The sequence below is a fragment of the Pogoniulus pusillus genome, chromosome 26 (assembly GCF_015220805.1).
Source record: "Pogoniulus pusillus isolate bPogPus1 chromosome 26, bPogPus1.pri, whole genome shotgun sequence".
NCBI classification, from domain to species: domain Eukaryota; kingdom Metazoa; phylum Chordata; class Aves; order Piciformes; family Lybiidae; genus Pogoniulus; species Pogoniulus pusillus.
Genome location: NC_087289.1, coordinates 19118535 through 19136624, shown reverse-complemented (window position 1 = coordinate 19136624; position 18090 = coordinate 19118535). Strand labels below are relative to the sequence as shown.

Below are 18090 nucleotides of genomic sequence, written 5' to 3'. Positions count from 1 at the left end.
TGTGTATAAACAAAATATACCCTGCTTATATATCCTGTTGGAATATGTGCATTTTGTTTATATATACAGGTGCACATATAAATGGTGTCTGATAGTTAATTCCACTTTTGCTGACTGTGAGTGAACTTCTCTATGCATTTTGATTTCTTCCCGTGTAAAGACTTTTCCCTCTCCCCCGCCCACCAAAGCAACACATTAGGCAATTACATAGGTCTCAGTATCTTAGGAACTGTTGCAAGTAGTCTGTGGGAATTTTTTAACTAATTTTTCACTTAACATTGATTTTTACTGTAACATGTTTTTTGATGTAGCTATCTAAATTCCGTTCTGCATCTGAAATGGCAGAATTGGTCTGTGTGTCATATATTTGGATGGTCATGAAACGCAGAAGAACAGAGATCCTAAAACACATTTGTACAAGTTTATTTCTAGTCATTAATGTTTACAGTTGAAGAGAAGGGAATACAGAAATAGTGTACTTTATGGCATTGTAATGCCTTGATTGATATAATACTTTCAGAAGTATTCAGTAGTGTAGCTCCAGAAATGATAGCTTGACCTAACTTGAAGTGAAATAAGCAAGTCTCTCTTTATGTTGAATGTGTTCTGACATTGCTACAGGTTGCCTAAAGAGTTTCTGGGTTGTCCATTCATGGACCTGTTTAGAGCATGGTGGGCTGTGGACTTGATCAGCCTGATAGGACTTTGAGATTGGCTTTGCCTGAGCAGGTGTTCAGACCCTAATGACCTCCTGAGGCATTTCTAACCTCAGCTGTTTTGCGTTTCTATGTCTCTAACCATTACTTCCCGCTAAAGCCATTTTTCATTCCAAGTTCAAGTGAAGCACATTCAGATATGCAGATGGTCTTGACAGTTGAGAGGAGCATGAGAAATTTAAGCCCTGGTGCCTTCTTGAGGTGCTTTGTTCTTTGTTAGGTTCTTTGTTCCTTCTAGGGCAGAAGATTTTCTTTCAAAGCACTTGATGTTTGGAAACATTGTATTTTTTTCTGTCTTGTTTGTAAGCATTTCCTTTGCTCTAGTATCTTTCTTGGAATTGTGGTGAGAGAGAGCAGAGCCTTTGAGTGGGATTATTAAAGTTTTGTGAGGGTTCTGTTTTCTGGGGTTTTGGTATGAAATTTCTCCACTTTTATTTGTAGGCATGCCCTCAGCATTGTCACCATCTTACTTAAAATAGGTAGCTATTTGAACCTCTGCCTTTCTTCCTCTTTCATATCCTTTCAAAATTAGTGTGCAGGGACAAACTGCAGTAGAATTTTTATTGCTCCTTCCTCTTTTCTTGGTAGCCACTCATCAAAGGCATCTCTTTGTGTCTCCACTTCTGACAGATGTTCCTGTTCTTTTCCTAGTAAAGAGGGATTTCTTCTGAATTTTAAAGAGATAAGACAGTTGTGTGGCGTAACTACTGCAGCATGGCGTTCTCATTTTACATCTTCAAGAGCTGTCATGAATCTAACAAAGTTTTACCAAGCACCTGCTTCTTCTTGTCTTACTACAGTGCACAGAAGATCCTTTGGAATTTTGATTAAGGAGGAGCTAACTGGGACTAGGAACTTCAGTTAGAAGAAGGAGGCAACAGGGAGTGGAAAGTTGTGGAGGAGCTAAAAATGATACAGAGCCTCCTTAAAGGTCATGGAATCCTTAACTTGCATACCTAGCAAGACTGGAGTGGCTTTGGCAGGGATAGCACATGGGTCTGCTGATCTTGAGCCTCTCAAGCTATAATGCACACAGGAGACATCTTTGCACATAGCCGTTTTAAGACAGACAATATCCAGAAAGCGATTATTTTTTCATCTCCTTAATTTTCCTTGAGCTACCAACCATAAATACTTTAAGGTATATGCATACCTTGTAGTCAGGTTCATCTAATTACTAAAAATGAGCACATTTCAAAATGACTCATGCTTTTTAGGCACGTGAAGCACTAATCTGGAATCATTAAACCAGCTATTTGTGATGACCATTTTCAGCTTTCTGCCCCTAAGCTATGTACATGTATATATTGAAAGGAGTTCTTTCTTCTTCATGATAACTGCTTCCACTGCTAAATGCTGTTCAGACCATTATGGCACCTTAGGAATTCCTAAGCTGGCTTCCCTAACTTGGGAGGTCAGACCTGTCTGGCTTCTGTAAGATGAGCTTCAAATGGCAAGCATCTTAAACTTCTGATTGTCTTCTCTCTTGCTGTGTTCTGAGCATACCTTTCTGGTTTGCCAGTTTGTTCTGAAACACTGAGAGAACCTGAAAATTAAAAGAGACTCTCTGAGCTTTTGTTTGTTGGAAAGGGAAAACTGCATCCACACTGTCTGGAATGAGAATGTAGTACTTGACAAAACTTGATGAGTGCAAAATCTGTAGGAGGGATACATTTAGTCTCTCCGAGCAGCTGACTAGACAGGCCTGTGTCTCTCTGTCATATTTTCTTATCTGATCCTGCCTACTGCTGTGTTACAGAATGGAAATTTTGTTGGATTCTTTTTATCCTGTTGCTCTTCTTCAGGGTATTTTGAATGGGAAGCTTAAAAGGAGTAAAAAGGAAGAGGCTTTTACTTTTGTTCACTTGTCAGATAAATTGGATGTGTCTTCCCTTCTCAACTCTGCTGCTTGTGTGTTTAAAATAAAAAAAGAAGAAAGTTCTATTTGCAGGCAGTTTGTTGTTTTCTTTACCAGATTGTTATTTCCTGATTACTTTTCCTTTTCCCTTAGTGGATGTTTGCAGATGTTAAGAATAATGGAGTGTGCACTTACAAAGACTAATGACATTGTGCTCTAACTGTATTCTTTTCCTATTTTCTGTAGGCCACTGAGGAGGTCTCAAAAAACCTTGTTGCCATGAAGGAAATCTTGTATGGCACAAATGAGAAAGAACCACAGACAGAAGCTGTGGCACAGCTTGCTCAAGAGCTGTACAACAGTGGTCTTCTTAGTACCCTAGTAGCTGACTTGCAGCTAATTGATTTTGAGGTAAGAAGTTTGACCTTTCTTATGTTGTATAGAGTAAAAGAAACACATCTGAATTCGTACCACTAAAATTGGTTAAGACATCTTTGGATCTTCAGATTGAGACAAAACTATTAGAAGGAGAATTCATTGTGACCAGCATCCCTCAGAGGTCAGTGCTGTTTAACATCTTTGTCAGTGGTATGGGCAGAGGAATTGAGTGCATCATCAGCAAGTTTGCGGATGATGTGGCACAGTCAACTTGCTAAAGGGCAGGGATCCATCCAGAGGGACCTGGACGGGCTGCAGAGGTGGGCCCAGGCCAACCTCATGACATTCAGTAAGGCCAAGTGTAAGGTCCTGCACCTGGGTGGGTGCAATCCCAAACAATCCCTGGGTGGGGAATGGCTGAGAGCAGCCCTGAGGAACAGGCCCTGGGGGTCTGGGGTGATGAAAAGCTCGATATGAAGCAGCAGTGTGAGTGCAGCCCAGACAGCAACCCTGTGCTGGGCTGCAGCAAGAACAGCAGGGCAAGGGAGGGGATTCTGCTCCTTGGCTCTGCTCTCCTCAGACCCCACCTGGAGTCCTGTGTGCAGTTCTGGAGCCCCCAGCACAAAAAGGAAATGGAACTGTTGGAGGCAGTCCAGAGGAGGGTCACAAAGATGCTCAGGGAGTTGCAGCAGCTTTGCTATGAGGACAGGCTACAAGAACTGGGGCTCTTCAGCCTGGAGAAGAGAAGGCTTTGAGGAGACCTTATAGTGGTCTTCCAGTATCTGAAGTGGGCTACAGGAAGGCTGGGGAGGGACTATTGACAAGGTCTTGTAGTGACAGAACAAAGGGGTAATGGGTTTAAACTGGCAGAGAGGAGATTCCGACTAGATATTAGGAAAGAGTTGTTTGCAGTGAGGGTGGTGAGACACTGTCACAGGTTGCCCGGGGAGGTTGTGGCTGCTCCCTCCCTGGAGGTGTTCAAAGCCAAGTTGGATGAGGCCTTGAGCGACTTGTTCCAGTGGGAGGTGTCCCCATCTATGGCAAAGGGTTGGAACTGGATGATCTTTGAGGTCCCTTCCAACTTAACCCATTCTATGATTGTTCCAGACTACCTAGAAAATTAATCAAATACCCAATATGCAGTCTGTGAATTTAGGCATATAAAATACATAAATTGAGGTAGGTAAATCTGTAATCCTGATGATACAGTTCTGTTAAAATGATAGAGTCATTCTTAATTATTGTGTACATAAGGTTAATCTTTTGTGTTCTCTACTATAGTATTACTACTGTAGGAGTGCAATGCATGTCTGTATTCTCATCTCTTTAATTTACTTGGAAAAGTAAGAGAATTACTGTACCATGAAGTACTGAACTTAAAGATGATGCATTAACTGTCCAGCATTTAGAAAGAGAACTCTTTCTCTAAATACAAACTCTTTTGTGTTTTCCTTGTCTTTTTTTTTCCTGTTTATTAAAAAGTCACCAAACCCAGTTTTTTGTTGATTTACTTCAGGGCAACAATTATTATTCAAATGTTTGTCTATGCAGACCTCTGTCTGACATGGAATAATTTAACTTCCTAGTGCCATAGTGAAAAACTACCCTGTTTAGTTGTAAGAAATTGGAGTACAGTTGGAGTTCTTCCAATTTTCCCTGGGGTCCCACAAGAAATTTGTGGTTGTCTAGGAAAGGAGCCAAACCCTATGTATCTCTACAGCCTTGACCGTAAAGACCATCTCACTTAAGATTGCTTAAAACTGTGATTATTCATAAACAAGTTGTTGACAGTGCAAACACCAGTTCAAGCTCCTATTGTACTGTGGCATTCCAAAAACAATGGCTTTCTTCTCCCCCCTCCACCCCACCCGTAACTCCCTCTGGTTTTTGTTTAATTGTAATACAGTGGTATTTCTTTCTCTACCCACACAACTGTTTATACCAAATATAAATCATTCAGGTTGTTAAATAAGCAAGGAGACCTGGGAAAGCTGAGAGGGAACGCTGAAATGTGATGGCTTTTGATTGCTGAAGGAAATGGTGAAAGGAAATCATCTGGATTCTGCTGACCTCCAGATCCTTATCAGCTTGATATTTACGCAGTCCAGTTATTAACAAAGGAAACCTTCATTATCTCGTAGTAATGAAGAATGATAATTATTTGTCCAGGCTTACAGTCATTAAAGAGAACTCTTAGTTTTATTCTAAAGGGTCTTGAAAATATTGTGACGAGTTTCCTGCTTGTGGACTTGCTGTTGCCTGGTTACATAAGGATATGGCCATTCCCCCTTGAGTGTGAACCAGTCATTCACATTTTCTAGAGTGGACCACTTCTGCTTTTTCAGAGTGGGCTCTGGCAGAGTATCCAGCTATCGCTGCTGCCTAGGATGAATGTCAACACACCTGTTCTCCACACATGCAATAGTTTCTCAGCTCCTACAAAGTCATGATATCCCATGTCTCCATAGTTGGGGGTTTACTGCCCTTGAAATTATTTCTCCATTACTGCTGAAGATAGGAACTTGATTTCCTAGTGGTTCTTCAACTTGAAGAGTAGAGAGTAGGTCTAGCATTTATTTCATCTGGTGCTCCACTATAGCTTGAGGTCATTCATCAATGAACTAAACATGGTTTGTTGTTATTGTGTGGATTTGGGTTTTTTCTTGTTTGTGCATGAAGAACTACCAACTCATTTCTGTAGAAGGCTTCCTTCTGCAATGGCAATAAACAGCTAATAGACAGGGACTTTGAGTCAAATTGTCTCAGATGCTTTTTAATCTGAATGATAAGGTAAGAAAGCCCAGTAAATTACCAGAGGAAAACACAGAAAAAAATGTCGTGTTTTAATGAATAAAGACATTGACTGTCCAGACCTTGCTGCATGTAAAGGCTTGTTTAAAGTTACGTCCTTGTCTGGACGCTTGCTTTCCAAGTCAACAGAACCCTCTTCTTAGCAGGCTTGCAAAGTTATCTCCCTGCTGCTTTGCAGTAGTGTAGCTGTGTGAGAGGTGGTATTCCTTGGGGAACAGTTAGGTTTGGGTTTTTTGTTTTTAATGAAGGGAAAAACCCTGCAAGGAAACAAAAATGCCTTTTGCTCAGAAGACAATACTAGCACAGTGTCCCTCTCACCTCTTGCAGTCGTGACTGTTGGCACAGGGTTCAGGGTCTCTGCCCTTGTTAGGGCATGAGATCATTTCGTAATGCATCCTTCTAACAATCCCGGGCTTTGGTATTACTGCGTACCACTGTCGGTTCCATTCTGAGGCTCATAAGGAAATGCTGTTCTTGCTGGTGAATCCAAAGCAAATTGTCAGACCCAGCACAAAATTGGCAATGCTAGTGAATGAGACTTGATGACTATATTATGTGGAGTTTGAGTAAAGCAATTTCTGGAAACACTGCTCTACTCATTGCAGAACAAAGAGTTCTGGTGTGGCTTTGGGCTGGCTTTCAATGGAATTGTAATTGAGAAAACAAGCATTTACAAACAAACGCTTGTATCCTGAAAACAACACTAACAAAACTGTCCATGGCAATTCACAAACGTGTCCTCCTACATCTCTATAGACATTTAACTTTTCCTTACATGCTTCTCTCGACATAGATTAGAAAACTGTAATTTGGACTAATTGCTGTTGGTTTGAAAATCTTTGCTCATCAAATGTGCCCTGCATTTTACTCAAAAGCTTGCTGATGTTACTAGGGCATTTACAGTAGAGCTGGAGATGATACGGGCTTTGTGTGTAGCATACAGAGAACCTTTAGGTGGAGCTGCTTAACAGGCATTTATTTGCAAGTCCAGGCTTAGTACATGCTTGCCTAGGCTTTTTCTGGATTACAGCTAATAACAGAGTGTCCTGAAGTTGTCTTTATGGCAATCTAAAATGGAAAGTTAATTGCAGGAATCTGGCATTCACATGGTGCATGTGAACGACTGTGAAAAGTGTTTATAAGCAGCTTTGTGTTAGATATCACTGCCGGTTCTTAGCTATGGTCTGTCAGAAAAAGTAAATAGGGAGAAGTGTGTGTGTGTATAAATGTAAATTCATCAGAAAACATTCCCATCTCCTTTTACACTGTCTGCTACTGTCCTTGTGTAGTTTGCTTGTCTATAACCTGTGCGGAATTCCAGCATTCTGGCCTTATTTATAGTTCTTTTGTGCACTCAAAAATGTGAGACTTTCATTTTAGGTCAGTGGATGATTTATTTTTGTAGTTTTTAGTTTATTTAACTTCTATAAGCTGTTGTTTTAATTTGGGTGTTAACACTGCAGTCAGAAATGCTTTGCATGCTCTTAATGTGTTCCTTGACAAAGACGGAGGACAATGGAATATGGAAGAAACATGTTCCCAGGCAAGAGAGCAGTTACAAACTGGTATGTTACTAGCAAAAATAAATGTAAAACAATCCCAGGAGATCACTGCTACTTAGAAGCATCTGATGAAGCATCAGCTGGCTTTCCTTCTTAATGTACATCACCCACGATCTGACTGCAATGTGATTTAACATTTTGAGTCCCATGACGTGTTCGAACCGGGTATAAAGTAACAGTATTTGATCTGTTTAAGGTGAGAGCTCAGAGCAGAAGTGATACAGTATGAAGGTTGGACTGGGTGATCTTCAAGGTCTCTTCCAGATGGATATTTTCTCTGATTTCTGTGTTTCCTGTGAATGTGTGAGGTGATGGTGATTAATTGTTAACTTGCTTAGTGGACTTCAGTATTCTGCATTTAACTGCTGCTTGTATTCTTGACAGGGCAAGAAAGATGTTGCGCAAATTTTCAACAACATACTCAGAAGACAAATTGGTACAAGAACTCCCACAGTCGAATACATCTGCACTCAACAGAATATATTGTTCATGCTATTAAAAGGGTATGTGCACTGTGAAGTAGAAATATGCTTTTACATGAAGTAACAAGCTTTTTGAGTCATGGAGAAGCATTGAGTTCTGAGCTGTTTTTTCATTATGCTTGGTTTGTGTATTTTTGTAATTTTGTTGTTGTCTTGGGGCCTGTAATTCCCCTAAGTCAAGAGAAATATGAGTAATATAATACTAAAAAAATGCTTTTATATGAAATATGGCTGGAAATTGAGAACTGTTAGTAACCTAAAGTATTCTTACTGGGGTAGTGGAGGCAGTTTCTTTTCAGTTTACTGTTTGATCCTATTTAAACATAGTCATTTGCCAAGAGCTGAAATCTTTTTTTCCTTTAATCGCTGTCATTTCCAGTTGCTGTCCTACCCCTAGTCTTAGTTTTGTCTTAGACTTTTTATTCATAGTGATTTATGTTCCTGCGGTGACACAAATGCACCAAGTCCAACATGACCAAACAAAGAGTGATTTGGGGCATGTGGTGCATGCCAGACGGCTGTTTCTTCCTCTGTTCTTGTGTGCTGGATACTGGAGAGTTGTGCTATACTCAATATGTGCCTGTGTACGCAGAGCTGTGAGTCTCAGACCTGAAAGGAGAAAAGTGATAATGTTTTCATGTTAAAACAATGATCTCTCCATTTAAAAAGAGTTTCTCAGGTTTTTAATCTTACCAAATAAGAAAATTCCAGTTCCATTTAAAAAAAAGCAGCTATTTCAGGTACTAGCTTTCTAATTTGTGTTGAAGCTGCTGGGTAAGCTGCCTGCAGTGGATGAGTGCTTATTCCACAGACTGGGAAAGCTACAGGATGTATGATGCTTCTCTGTGAGATACTTTCTTTGTGTTACGTCAGTAGCATTGAGATGTGAGGACAAGCAAATGTATTTTTAACATTTAAATAGGAAGCTTTACTGTGTTTTTCCTCTTCCATTCTCCTAATTCATAGTAGTCATCAGAGATGCTGACTTACCTGACATATTAGGGTTTTCTTTGTTGTAACAGCTTTACATTTATCTAATCCTGGACGTTTGCATAAGCCACTGGGAAGTGGATCATATAAGAAATTTTCTCTATGGAGAAAGCCTCTTTTAGTTCCATTAAGACTCCAAAGGTTTATCACCAAAAGCAATATGGAATATTTGCTCAATTCATTGTTACAAAGGGGTAATTAATGTCAGATGATATTTTTCCAAAATTAATGTTGTTTATTAATGTTGATATTCAGAACTCCTGCCACCCCTGAGCACTAGTTTTAATGATAATCGGTTCTTCGCACAGTTATGCAAACATTTTGCAGATAATAACTGACCAAAAATATAACTGAACTGGAAGAGAAGATTCCTGTGGCCAAATACCACTTGGGGTCAATACACCACTTGCCCACTAGATGGACTCAGGGAGCACCTTTCCGCGTATGGCAGAAGGCAGTGGTGAATTACAAGAGGCTATAAATACACACTCATAAAATTATTGTCTCCTGACTCGTGGGGCTAGCTACAGCTTCAGACAGCACCCAGATGCTTTCAAGGAATTCTGTTATTGTCTTGTCAGCCACTGAGGCTTCTGATTCTTCCCAGGCTTCACGGAATGCTGCAAAAGGAGGCAGACAATCTCTGACCTTTTATCCTGACTCCTCTGGACAGTCTGTGTGTCTCCAAGACATTCCTGTCTTGCCAGGAGACATTCAGGTGCAGGCAGGATGCCTTGCATTGTGCAGTCTCAGCACAGTGTCACACTGGCTGTGCAGGCTGATCGCATGGAGGCATTTAGAGCCTGTTCCTGGTAAACTCGAGGCAGGCAGTTTCCAGGCATTTCAGGATGCACAGAGGCAGTAAGCAACAGCAGCAGGCAATAGCAGGCACGAATATACTGGCAGAGTACATGTTATGTTTACTGGCTCATCTCGTGTATCAGTACAGCCTGAGACAAATGGGTCTTTAGACACAGCATAGCCAATCAGAATGGCAGTTAGCCAAGCTTGACCATAGTAGGTGAAGCCACAGGCTTGCTTTACCCAAATCTGGGAAAAGCATAGGCCTTGCACAAGGCAGGCACAAGCTAAGCCTGTGTACCTTGTTTGCCACTGGATGTAAGCAAGTCTGTGCAGGCAGAGTCCTTAGACTCAGTGGCTCCAGGTTCTTCATCCTCTTTCCCACAGTTGCTTCTCCCCAAAACAGAAGGAGGGAGAGCAGAAAAACATGTCTGGGCAGGCCAGGACATGGATAAGCCTATTTTGGCCTATCAGGCCTACCACGACATTCGTAGGAGTATACAATCTACACTTGCCTTCCAGAAGTACTGTGGGTTTTATTTCCCCTGCATTGTGGCCCTGATGTTGGAGAAGGACAGATTTAAATGTCAGAGGGACAAAATGATTACTGATTGTAGCATAACACAAAGGAAAACATTGATTCAGTAATTCTTCAGAATAGCTCCCAAAAGAAGGCAAAGCCATTTGAGGTGCAGATAGGAGAAACTGCTTTCTCAGCATGGTCTCATTGATACGTGGCTGAATGAGGGCTGTGGCATACTCGTCCTCATTTTTAGTCTATAGTGTCATTCTGACAGGGATTGTTGCAACACACGTTCAGGATGTTTAACATGGGCATTTAGTTAGCCTTTAGTGACTTAAATGTCACATCTTATATCCAGCTGAGTCAAATCTATGTAGATCTAAATGATGGGATGAGGTGAAAAGTGTTCAGTAGATTTCAAATCTTCAGGACAGATTAAATGGGAAAGTACCACAGGGTTTAACATGAAAATTAGAGAAAGTCTTTGTACAGTAATACAGATAATGCTTAGTGTGCACAAATGACATTTTGTGCCTGAATTATCCTTGTGAATTTAAACTAGCTTCCAGCGGTGTAAGATGGAAAGATTCTTTAGCTGGGAGGCAGGAAGGTATGTAAGAGGCTTTACTCCTGAACCGGCTGGCTAGCAACAGATACAATTTTTCTGTCAATTGGGATAGCTTATATTGCAGCATGCCAGAAGGAATTCTTGGCTTCATAAGACAGGTCTGTCTTCATCCAAGGTCCTACTATTTGCTAGCTTTGGGAAGCAAGGCACTAGTAGCAAGTATGAAGGTGTATTTCTAACCAATGTGTCTCAAACATGCTCTTGTGAGATTTTGACAGCTGCTGTTGATACATGCTAAAATCAACTGAGAGAATCCTGGAGTATTTGAGCAAGAAATACTGCCAAGGAAGTGTAGCAGCAGTTTCTGAATGAAGCCATCAGGGATAGTGTCATCATTTCCATCAAAGCAATGATGGACATGTTCCAGGGGATTTGTAAGAGGGTGAAGATACATTGCTAGAGGCAATGCTCAGGCACAGGGGAGATGTTCAGTATTATCCTTCCATCAGAGGATGCCGTTGCCAGCATTTCAGGCTTGAAGCCTGTGATGTATGGAGTAACTGTTGATGCTGGAGAATAGACAATGAAAGGGAAAGCACAAATTTGTGTCCAGTATTGTTAACCTTTTTATATTCTCATCCTGGAGAGCTTTATGTAAACTGCTGTCATGCTTAAGCAAGCAGCTTCCAAGAGGCAAATCACCTCCAGGTATCTGAAATTCCAATATGAACAAAGAAAACTGATTTTGGGTACGAAGGAGATGTTTTGAGTCATTTCTGTTTGACATTGGCTATGGTTTGGCATTTAGCTGGCAAGGATTCCAGTAAAATTTTGCAGAAGTGTTCGAAAGTGGTGTTTAATGCAGAAATAAGGACCTTGAGCTTGCTGCAGTGTTGCAGTGAGCAGCGTGGTGGTGTTACAGTGCTGGCACGTGGCAGTATTTCTAAAGAACTGTGGGGGATTATTTTCTCGTTTGTGGTTTTTTTAATTAGGTACGAATCTCCAGAAATTGCTCTAAATTGTGGAATAATGCTTAGAGAATGCATCAGGCACGAGCCACTTGCAAAAATAATCTTGTGGTCAGAACAATTCTATGATTTCTTCAGATATGTGGAAATGTCAACATTTGACATCGCTTCAGACGCGTTTGCCACGTTCAAGGTAATTTACATACAACGCTGGAATTACTCTTTGTGTAGTTCTCTGTTACATGAACTCAAGCCTAGGGAGAGGAGAAAAAATACATGTGAGACAAATGAGTAAGCTGGACGCTGTTCTTCCTTATTTCTCAGAGTGTAAGCTATACCTTTAACTATATCTTCTGTGTTCCAAACAGCTTTTATTCTAGGAAGCAAGAGGTAAAATACCATGCATTAACTGAAAACATGCAGTTCTAGGCAAGGGGCTTTTAAATCTGTCTCCAGCTCCTCAAGTGAGCAAGCTCCTTTTCATTCTGCTATGAGCTCAAATGTATGTGATTGTGATACTTTGGGGATATTTTCTACTGTCCTGAGCCAATCAGCTATAGGACTTCAGTCATAACCTGTATTAAATACTAGGCCTTAACCTTGGTTATGTGTAGTTCTGTGCAGAGCATTGCCTTAATGCATAAATTACGTTCTTCAGTGATAATTCTACAGGCTGTTGACCTGTATGAATTAACATAACACATCACAGACCTTTCATAAGTGATACCAAGATCCTTAGCAATGTCCAGATAACTGCATTCGTGTCCTAAATGACTGTTTAATGAGGCAGCAAAATTTTCTGTTGTGTCTTACGTGTGCTCACATTTTAATGAGAATGTATATGTGCTATTTAAATATTTTAATGAATGTAACTGACTTTATGCTTTTTTACAGGATTTGCTTACAAGACACAAGTTGCTAAGTGCAGAATTTTTGGAACAACATTATGATAGGGTGAGCAGATATCTTTAAATGTTCAGGATTCTCTAGTGCTGTGTACCTTATTTGAAGAAATCCATATCATCATTATGTGCTTGATTTCGTTTGGGGAAATTTTGACACGGTATTGAAACAGTTGAACTTACAGTAGTTTCTGCCAAGTGGCAAAATTAAGATCAAAAAGCTGTCGGTGAATCTTGAGGGTGTAAAAACGACAGGTGGCAGAAATCTGTGAGTTGAGTTGGTTTGATTTTTCCACTGGAGGGAGCCCTTTCCTTGTGTTCCGTCTGCATTGAGCTGTAGCAACCAAAGAACACGAGATAGCTTTTCTGCACCTATTGGGGACTCCACGAATTGAGTGCCAGGAGCTATTATAGCTAAGGAAATAATGAGATAACTACTTCCACCGCATAGCAATCCAAACAGTAAAGGCTCCTGAAAGGATGAATTGAATGTTTTTAAAGCACACACCCTATCTAAACAGTGGTGAGGAGAAAGGAACCTGCAAAGATCACGGTATCACAGTATCATCAAGGTTGGAAGAGACCTCACAGATCATCAAGTCCAACCCTTTACCACAGAGCTCAAGGCCAGACCATGGCACCAAGTGCCACGTCCAATCCTGCCTTGAACAGCCCCAGGGACGGCAACTCCACCACCTCCCCGGGCAGCCCATTCCAGTGTCCAATGACTCTCTCAGTGAAGAACTTTCTCCTCACCTCCAGCCTAAATTTTCCCTGGTGCAGCCTGAGGCTGTGTCCTCTTGTTCTGGCACTGGCCACCTGAGAGAAGAGAGCAACCTCCTCCTGGCCACAACCACCCTTCAGGTAGTTGTAGACAGCAATAAGGTCTCCCCTGAGCCTCCTCTTCTCCAGGCTAACCAATCCCAGCTCCCTCAGCCTCTCCTCGTAGGGCTGTGCTCAAGGCCTCTCCCCAGCCTCGTTGCCCTTCTCTGGACATGCTCAAGCATCTCAATGTCCCTCCTAAACTGGGGGGCCCAGAACTGAACACAGGACTCAAGGTGTGGTCTAACCAGTGCAGAGTACAGGGGCAGAATAACCTCCCTGCTCCTGCTGGCCACACCATTCCTGATGCAGGCCAGGATGCCACTGGCTCTCTTGGCCACCTGGGCACACTGCTGGCTCATGTTCAGGCAGGTATCAGTCAGCACCCCCAGATCCCTTTCTGTTTGGCTGCTCTCAGCCACTCCGACCCCAGCCTGTATCTCTGCATGGGGTTGTTGTGGCCAAAGTGCAGCACCCTGCACTTGGAGCTGTTTCAGGTTTTGTTTACATTTTTGTTGCGGATTTGCATCTCCTCCAGTTTATTGTAATCGTTTGGAAGAAGAGTGTGAACGACACTTGGAGAAGTCCTAATCTTGTTCTTTATTTTGTGTTTAGTTCTTCAGTGAATATGAGAAGTTACTTCATTCAGAAAATTACGTGACAAAGAGACAGTCACTTAAGGTAAGGCAGTTTGGTTTTCTTCCTAACTCTGTAGTTAGAGAATTACTTTAATTTCAAGAAGTGAAATGGCTTCAGTAACTGCCTGGGATAGTGTTTATTTTAATCTTTGTATGTTTTAATTCTTTGAATCAGCTGCTTTTCTTTAGTCCAGCTCTTCCATTGTGTAGTGTCCAGCACACACCAAGTCATTTCAGTGCACCCTGCACTTAGGAATTCAGAGCATTAAAAGCACTTCTGAAAAATTTTCTTATGCCCACTTTTAGCTTCTTGGTGAATTGTTATTGGATCGACACAACTTCACAATTATGACAAAGTACATCAGTAAACCTGAGAATCTCAAACTAATGATGAACCTTCTGCGAGACAAGAGTCGTAACATTCAGTTCGAGGCCTTTCATGTGTTTAAGGTATGTTTAAAGCTGTGCAATAAAACAAACAACGAAAGAACCCCACCATAAGTTGAGCAAACTCCTGAGCTGAGCCTAAATAGATTGTTGTCTTAATGTCTGTTAAGCAGTTAAGTAAAGAGAGAGCTAATGTTTGTCTTTGTCATGCTCCATCTTTACAAATAGCTCTCTTGGTATCTTCACAAAACTTTTTAGAATCCACTTAGGGACTTTGATATGATTGCCAGTGTAATTTCTCTTAGAAAATTGTGGAATTAAGCAGGATGAAGTGCAGTAAGGTAAAAAGGAATGCATGGTTTCATGGGAGATCCTGAAACATCCCCAAGTTAAAAGTGCTTTGATTGTGCTGCAGGATCTGTGAAACGTAATAGCGTATTTTAGTCAGGTCACCAAAATTTCAAAGCCTAAATTGGAATTCATACATTATACCTTCTGACTACTTTGGAGCAGACAAGTGAATGGCTTAGAGTGTGGAGATAGAACCTGACATAGGAAATTTCAGTGAACTTGAAGATACACATCTGATGTTGTATGTAACACGAAACTGTGAACTTAGTACAGAATTGAGCTGTCAGGTGCCTTCAGCGGTTTGTGCAGAGGGTACTGTGGCTGAGCAACTCCTACAAATCTGCTTTTCCTCCTTACTGGTGTTCAGCATCTTTTAGTTAAGAAAAAGGAAAAAGAGGAGTCCTTTTATTTTGAACCTTGCATGTACTCTGCTATTTTTTTTCTATAAAAATACTGGCATGTGGAACAATTGAAACATCATTTGGACTTACTGTCATCGCTCTTTTGTTCACGAGATTTAACTTAGCCTTCGGTTTCCTACTGTTATGCTAACTGCCTTTTATTTTCTTGCAGGTGTTTGTAGCCAATCCTAACAAGACACAGCCTATATTAGACATCCTTCTAAAGAACCAGACCAAACTTATTGAGTTCCTCAGCAAGTTTCAGAATGACAGGACCGAGGATGAACAGTTTAATGATGAGAAGACCTATTTAGTTAAACAGATCAGGGATTTGAAGAGACCAGCACAGCAAGAAGCTTAATCTCCAATAAACCCTTAAAATATTAAATGCAAATTCAGCATTTGCTGTTAGATATTCAGCATCAGGCACTCTTATCGATTCATGAGGAACATTACTGCTAATCTGCTGTTCAGTGAACGGTTTTTGTTTTTCTCTTTTCTTTTTTAGTTCAAGTTGAAAAACATAGCTGCTGCTTTCTTGCACAATGTGGACTTTCTCGATATTTGTGTCATTTCAGAATTCAAAGACACTGCTTGTTTTAGGAGTCCTGAAAGGAAAGATTCTATGTTCGTGAAAGCAAACATATAGAGACTAGTTTGGTTTAGGAGAGAAGGTGTTCATGTAGTTAAGTAACAGGTTGCATGCTTGCAAATCTGAATAAATCTGTATGTTTGCACTTACCTTGTTTGAGATATGAGCACAACATGATCTGTGCATACCTGGCACCATAGTATAAGATTATATGCCTTGATTTAAGAAAAAAAAAAGTAAAAAAAAAGTGCAGTGCTTTATTTGTAATCAAAGGGGAAATGTATCTAAGATGTGAGCTTATTGGGATAAACAGTTGTCTTGCAAATAAACTGATACTGAAACTTAGCAACTTTAAAAGAGTGAAATCTCAAGGTTCATAAGGAAAATGTATATATGCCTTTCACTGCTTTATAGTTTGGGTTTGGTTTTTTTTTTTTGGACATCTGATTTTTCTGAGAATTGACTTGTAAACTTGGAAATATGTTCTAAGGGGTTTTGTTAATTTTACTTTAAAGGTATTTCAAATAGTAGACCTAGCAGTGACATTCTGCATTTCATTTCAACAAGGCTTGCTGGTTTCTTTTGTATATAACTCCTAGGCTGCTCATTTCTTTAAAATATGATTTAATTTGTACAGCAGAGGAATGTTATTGTATTAGTCTGTAACTATTACCTAATATTGAGTTTTGCAAAATGAATGCTCATATGTAATTGAATACTTCAGATCACATGGAAATGCTGATTTAATAATCTTAAGTACTGCAGCATTAAAAGGAAAACAAACCCACCAAACAAATTCTTTGTATTCGCTTATCTAATGGGGTGCTATCAATTAGGGTAGGCTGAAGTAGAGAACTGGAACCCTCTATGCTGTGTTCTTACTGGATAATGTTGGCCTTACTCAATTAAACTAGCATTGTGCTCACCAGCTCTGCAAATGGCAAAGTTTGTGCTAAATTAACGTCGATTCCTCTTACTTCTGGGGAGCCTGCAGTGCATCATTTCTTCCTTAGAGTAAATAACTCAGTACAGTAGTTGTGTAAAGGAGTGCTTTAACTCCCTCTGACTTGAAGAAACAATTTCATAGATGTCCTAGCCTAACAAAATTAAATCATTTTCTTGATTTCATTCTTTAATGCTGCAAACTATCAGTATTTATAAAAGCAAAAAACCAACTGATTTTGCACCGTGGTTTTGTTACTGTGACCATACAAAAGGACTCTACTAAATATAGCTAAATGATGTTCTTAAAATTCTATCTATCCATCCTATAGTAATGCTGAGATCACAACCAGGCAAACTTACCCATTGGAGTCTGAGAGTTCAAATTATGCATGGCTGAATCTGATCGTGGATGCTATAGAAAATGTTTGTTGCTTCCTGTCCTCTTCCTGATTAAAATACTTCCCGATCGATCGGCAAGATGAAACTCCTAAGGGACGCCTAAGCCCATTTGGAAGCCTTCACAAGGGAAGTCAGACAGCTCCAGAAAGCTGAGCCTTTTCACTCAGTTGTTTAAAACTGCTCTTAACATTCTAATTGGTCTTTTAAAGGTTCTTAAGGCGTCCTTTGCAGAGCAGTTCATTTTGCCTCCAGACAAGGAAACAGCATACTCCTACTGAGGCTCACAGGCAGGCAGAATTGGCCCTGAGGCGGTGTTCTAGTACTGGCAGGCTGTTATGTTTGGGTTTATGGTAGCTGAGCCGAGAAAAACATTGTTGGCCAAGTTACCATAACACGTAAGACTTCCTCTCTGGAGAAACGTAGGTGTGCTAAAGATTTATACACGTAAAGAAGTGGGAACCTTTGGGCAGGGACGGAGGTTACTCTCTGTTAGGCCTTGGCTCAAATGGCTATGGTGACTTTTTTGATCTGTGGAGACATTTGACTGTTGGCTTTGCAAAGGAAGTTGTATTTCAATTAAAGCTCATTTGACGTGCTCTTCATATTAAAAAGCCCCTCTTGTTCTGGCAGTGGTTTCTTCTCTGCTTAAAGGCTTAAGTGTGTTTCTAAAAGGTATTTAATGTCAGCAGGTTTTGGTTTGGCTTCTTTTTCCCCTGCTTTTTTTTTAATGAGAGATGTATACAGTTGTAATTCTACTTCTGTGGTAGCATTTAATTTCTCCTGAGGAAAATGCATTTCTTACCCCAAAAGAATCTGGCTGGCCCCATAATTTAAATAAAATTTTGAAGAAAAAATGTGTGCTCTTTACTGTGTCACTGAAGAAGATCAGGTTTGCTGTGAGTGTGTGTCTGTGCTCCTTCATGGCCCTAAGAGGGTTCAGCTTTCTCCATTTTTAAAGTCATGAAAAACTCGGGTTGCAAAAACATTTTTCAGGGA

At 40.5% G+C, this 18090-nt stretch overlaps 1 protein-coding gene across 2 annotated transcripts in view; it reads left to right on the top strand.

Moving 5' to 3' along the window:
- Nucleotides 1–17723, top strand: part of CAB39 (calcium binding protein 39) — a 45280-nt gene extending 27557 nt beyond the window's left edge. For both annotated transcript variants that reach the window (XM_064165406.1, XM_064165407.1), the window contains exons 3-9: nt 2821–2985; nt 7710–7828; nt 11682–11850; nt 12552–12611; nt 13997–14062; nt 14326–14469; nt 15331–17723. In XM_064165406.1, coding sequence (XP_064021476.1) covers nt 2821–2985; nt 7710–7828; nt 11682–11850; nt 12552–12611; nt 13997–14062; nt 14326–14469; nt 15331–15519 — 912 coding nt within the window. In that variant the 3' untranslated portion in view covers nt 15520–17723. The remainder of the gene's footprint in view (nt 1–2820; nt 2986–7709; nt 7829–11681; nt 11851–12551; nt 12612–13996; nt 14063–14325; nt 14470–15330) is intronic.
- Nucleotides 17724–18090: the final 367 nt, after the last annotated feature.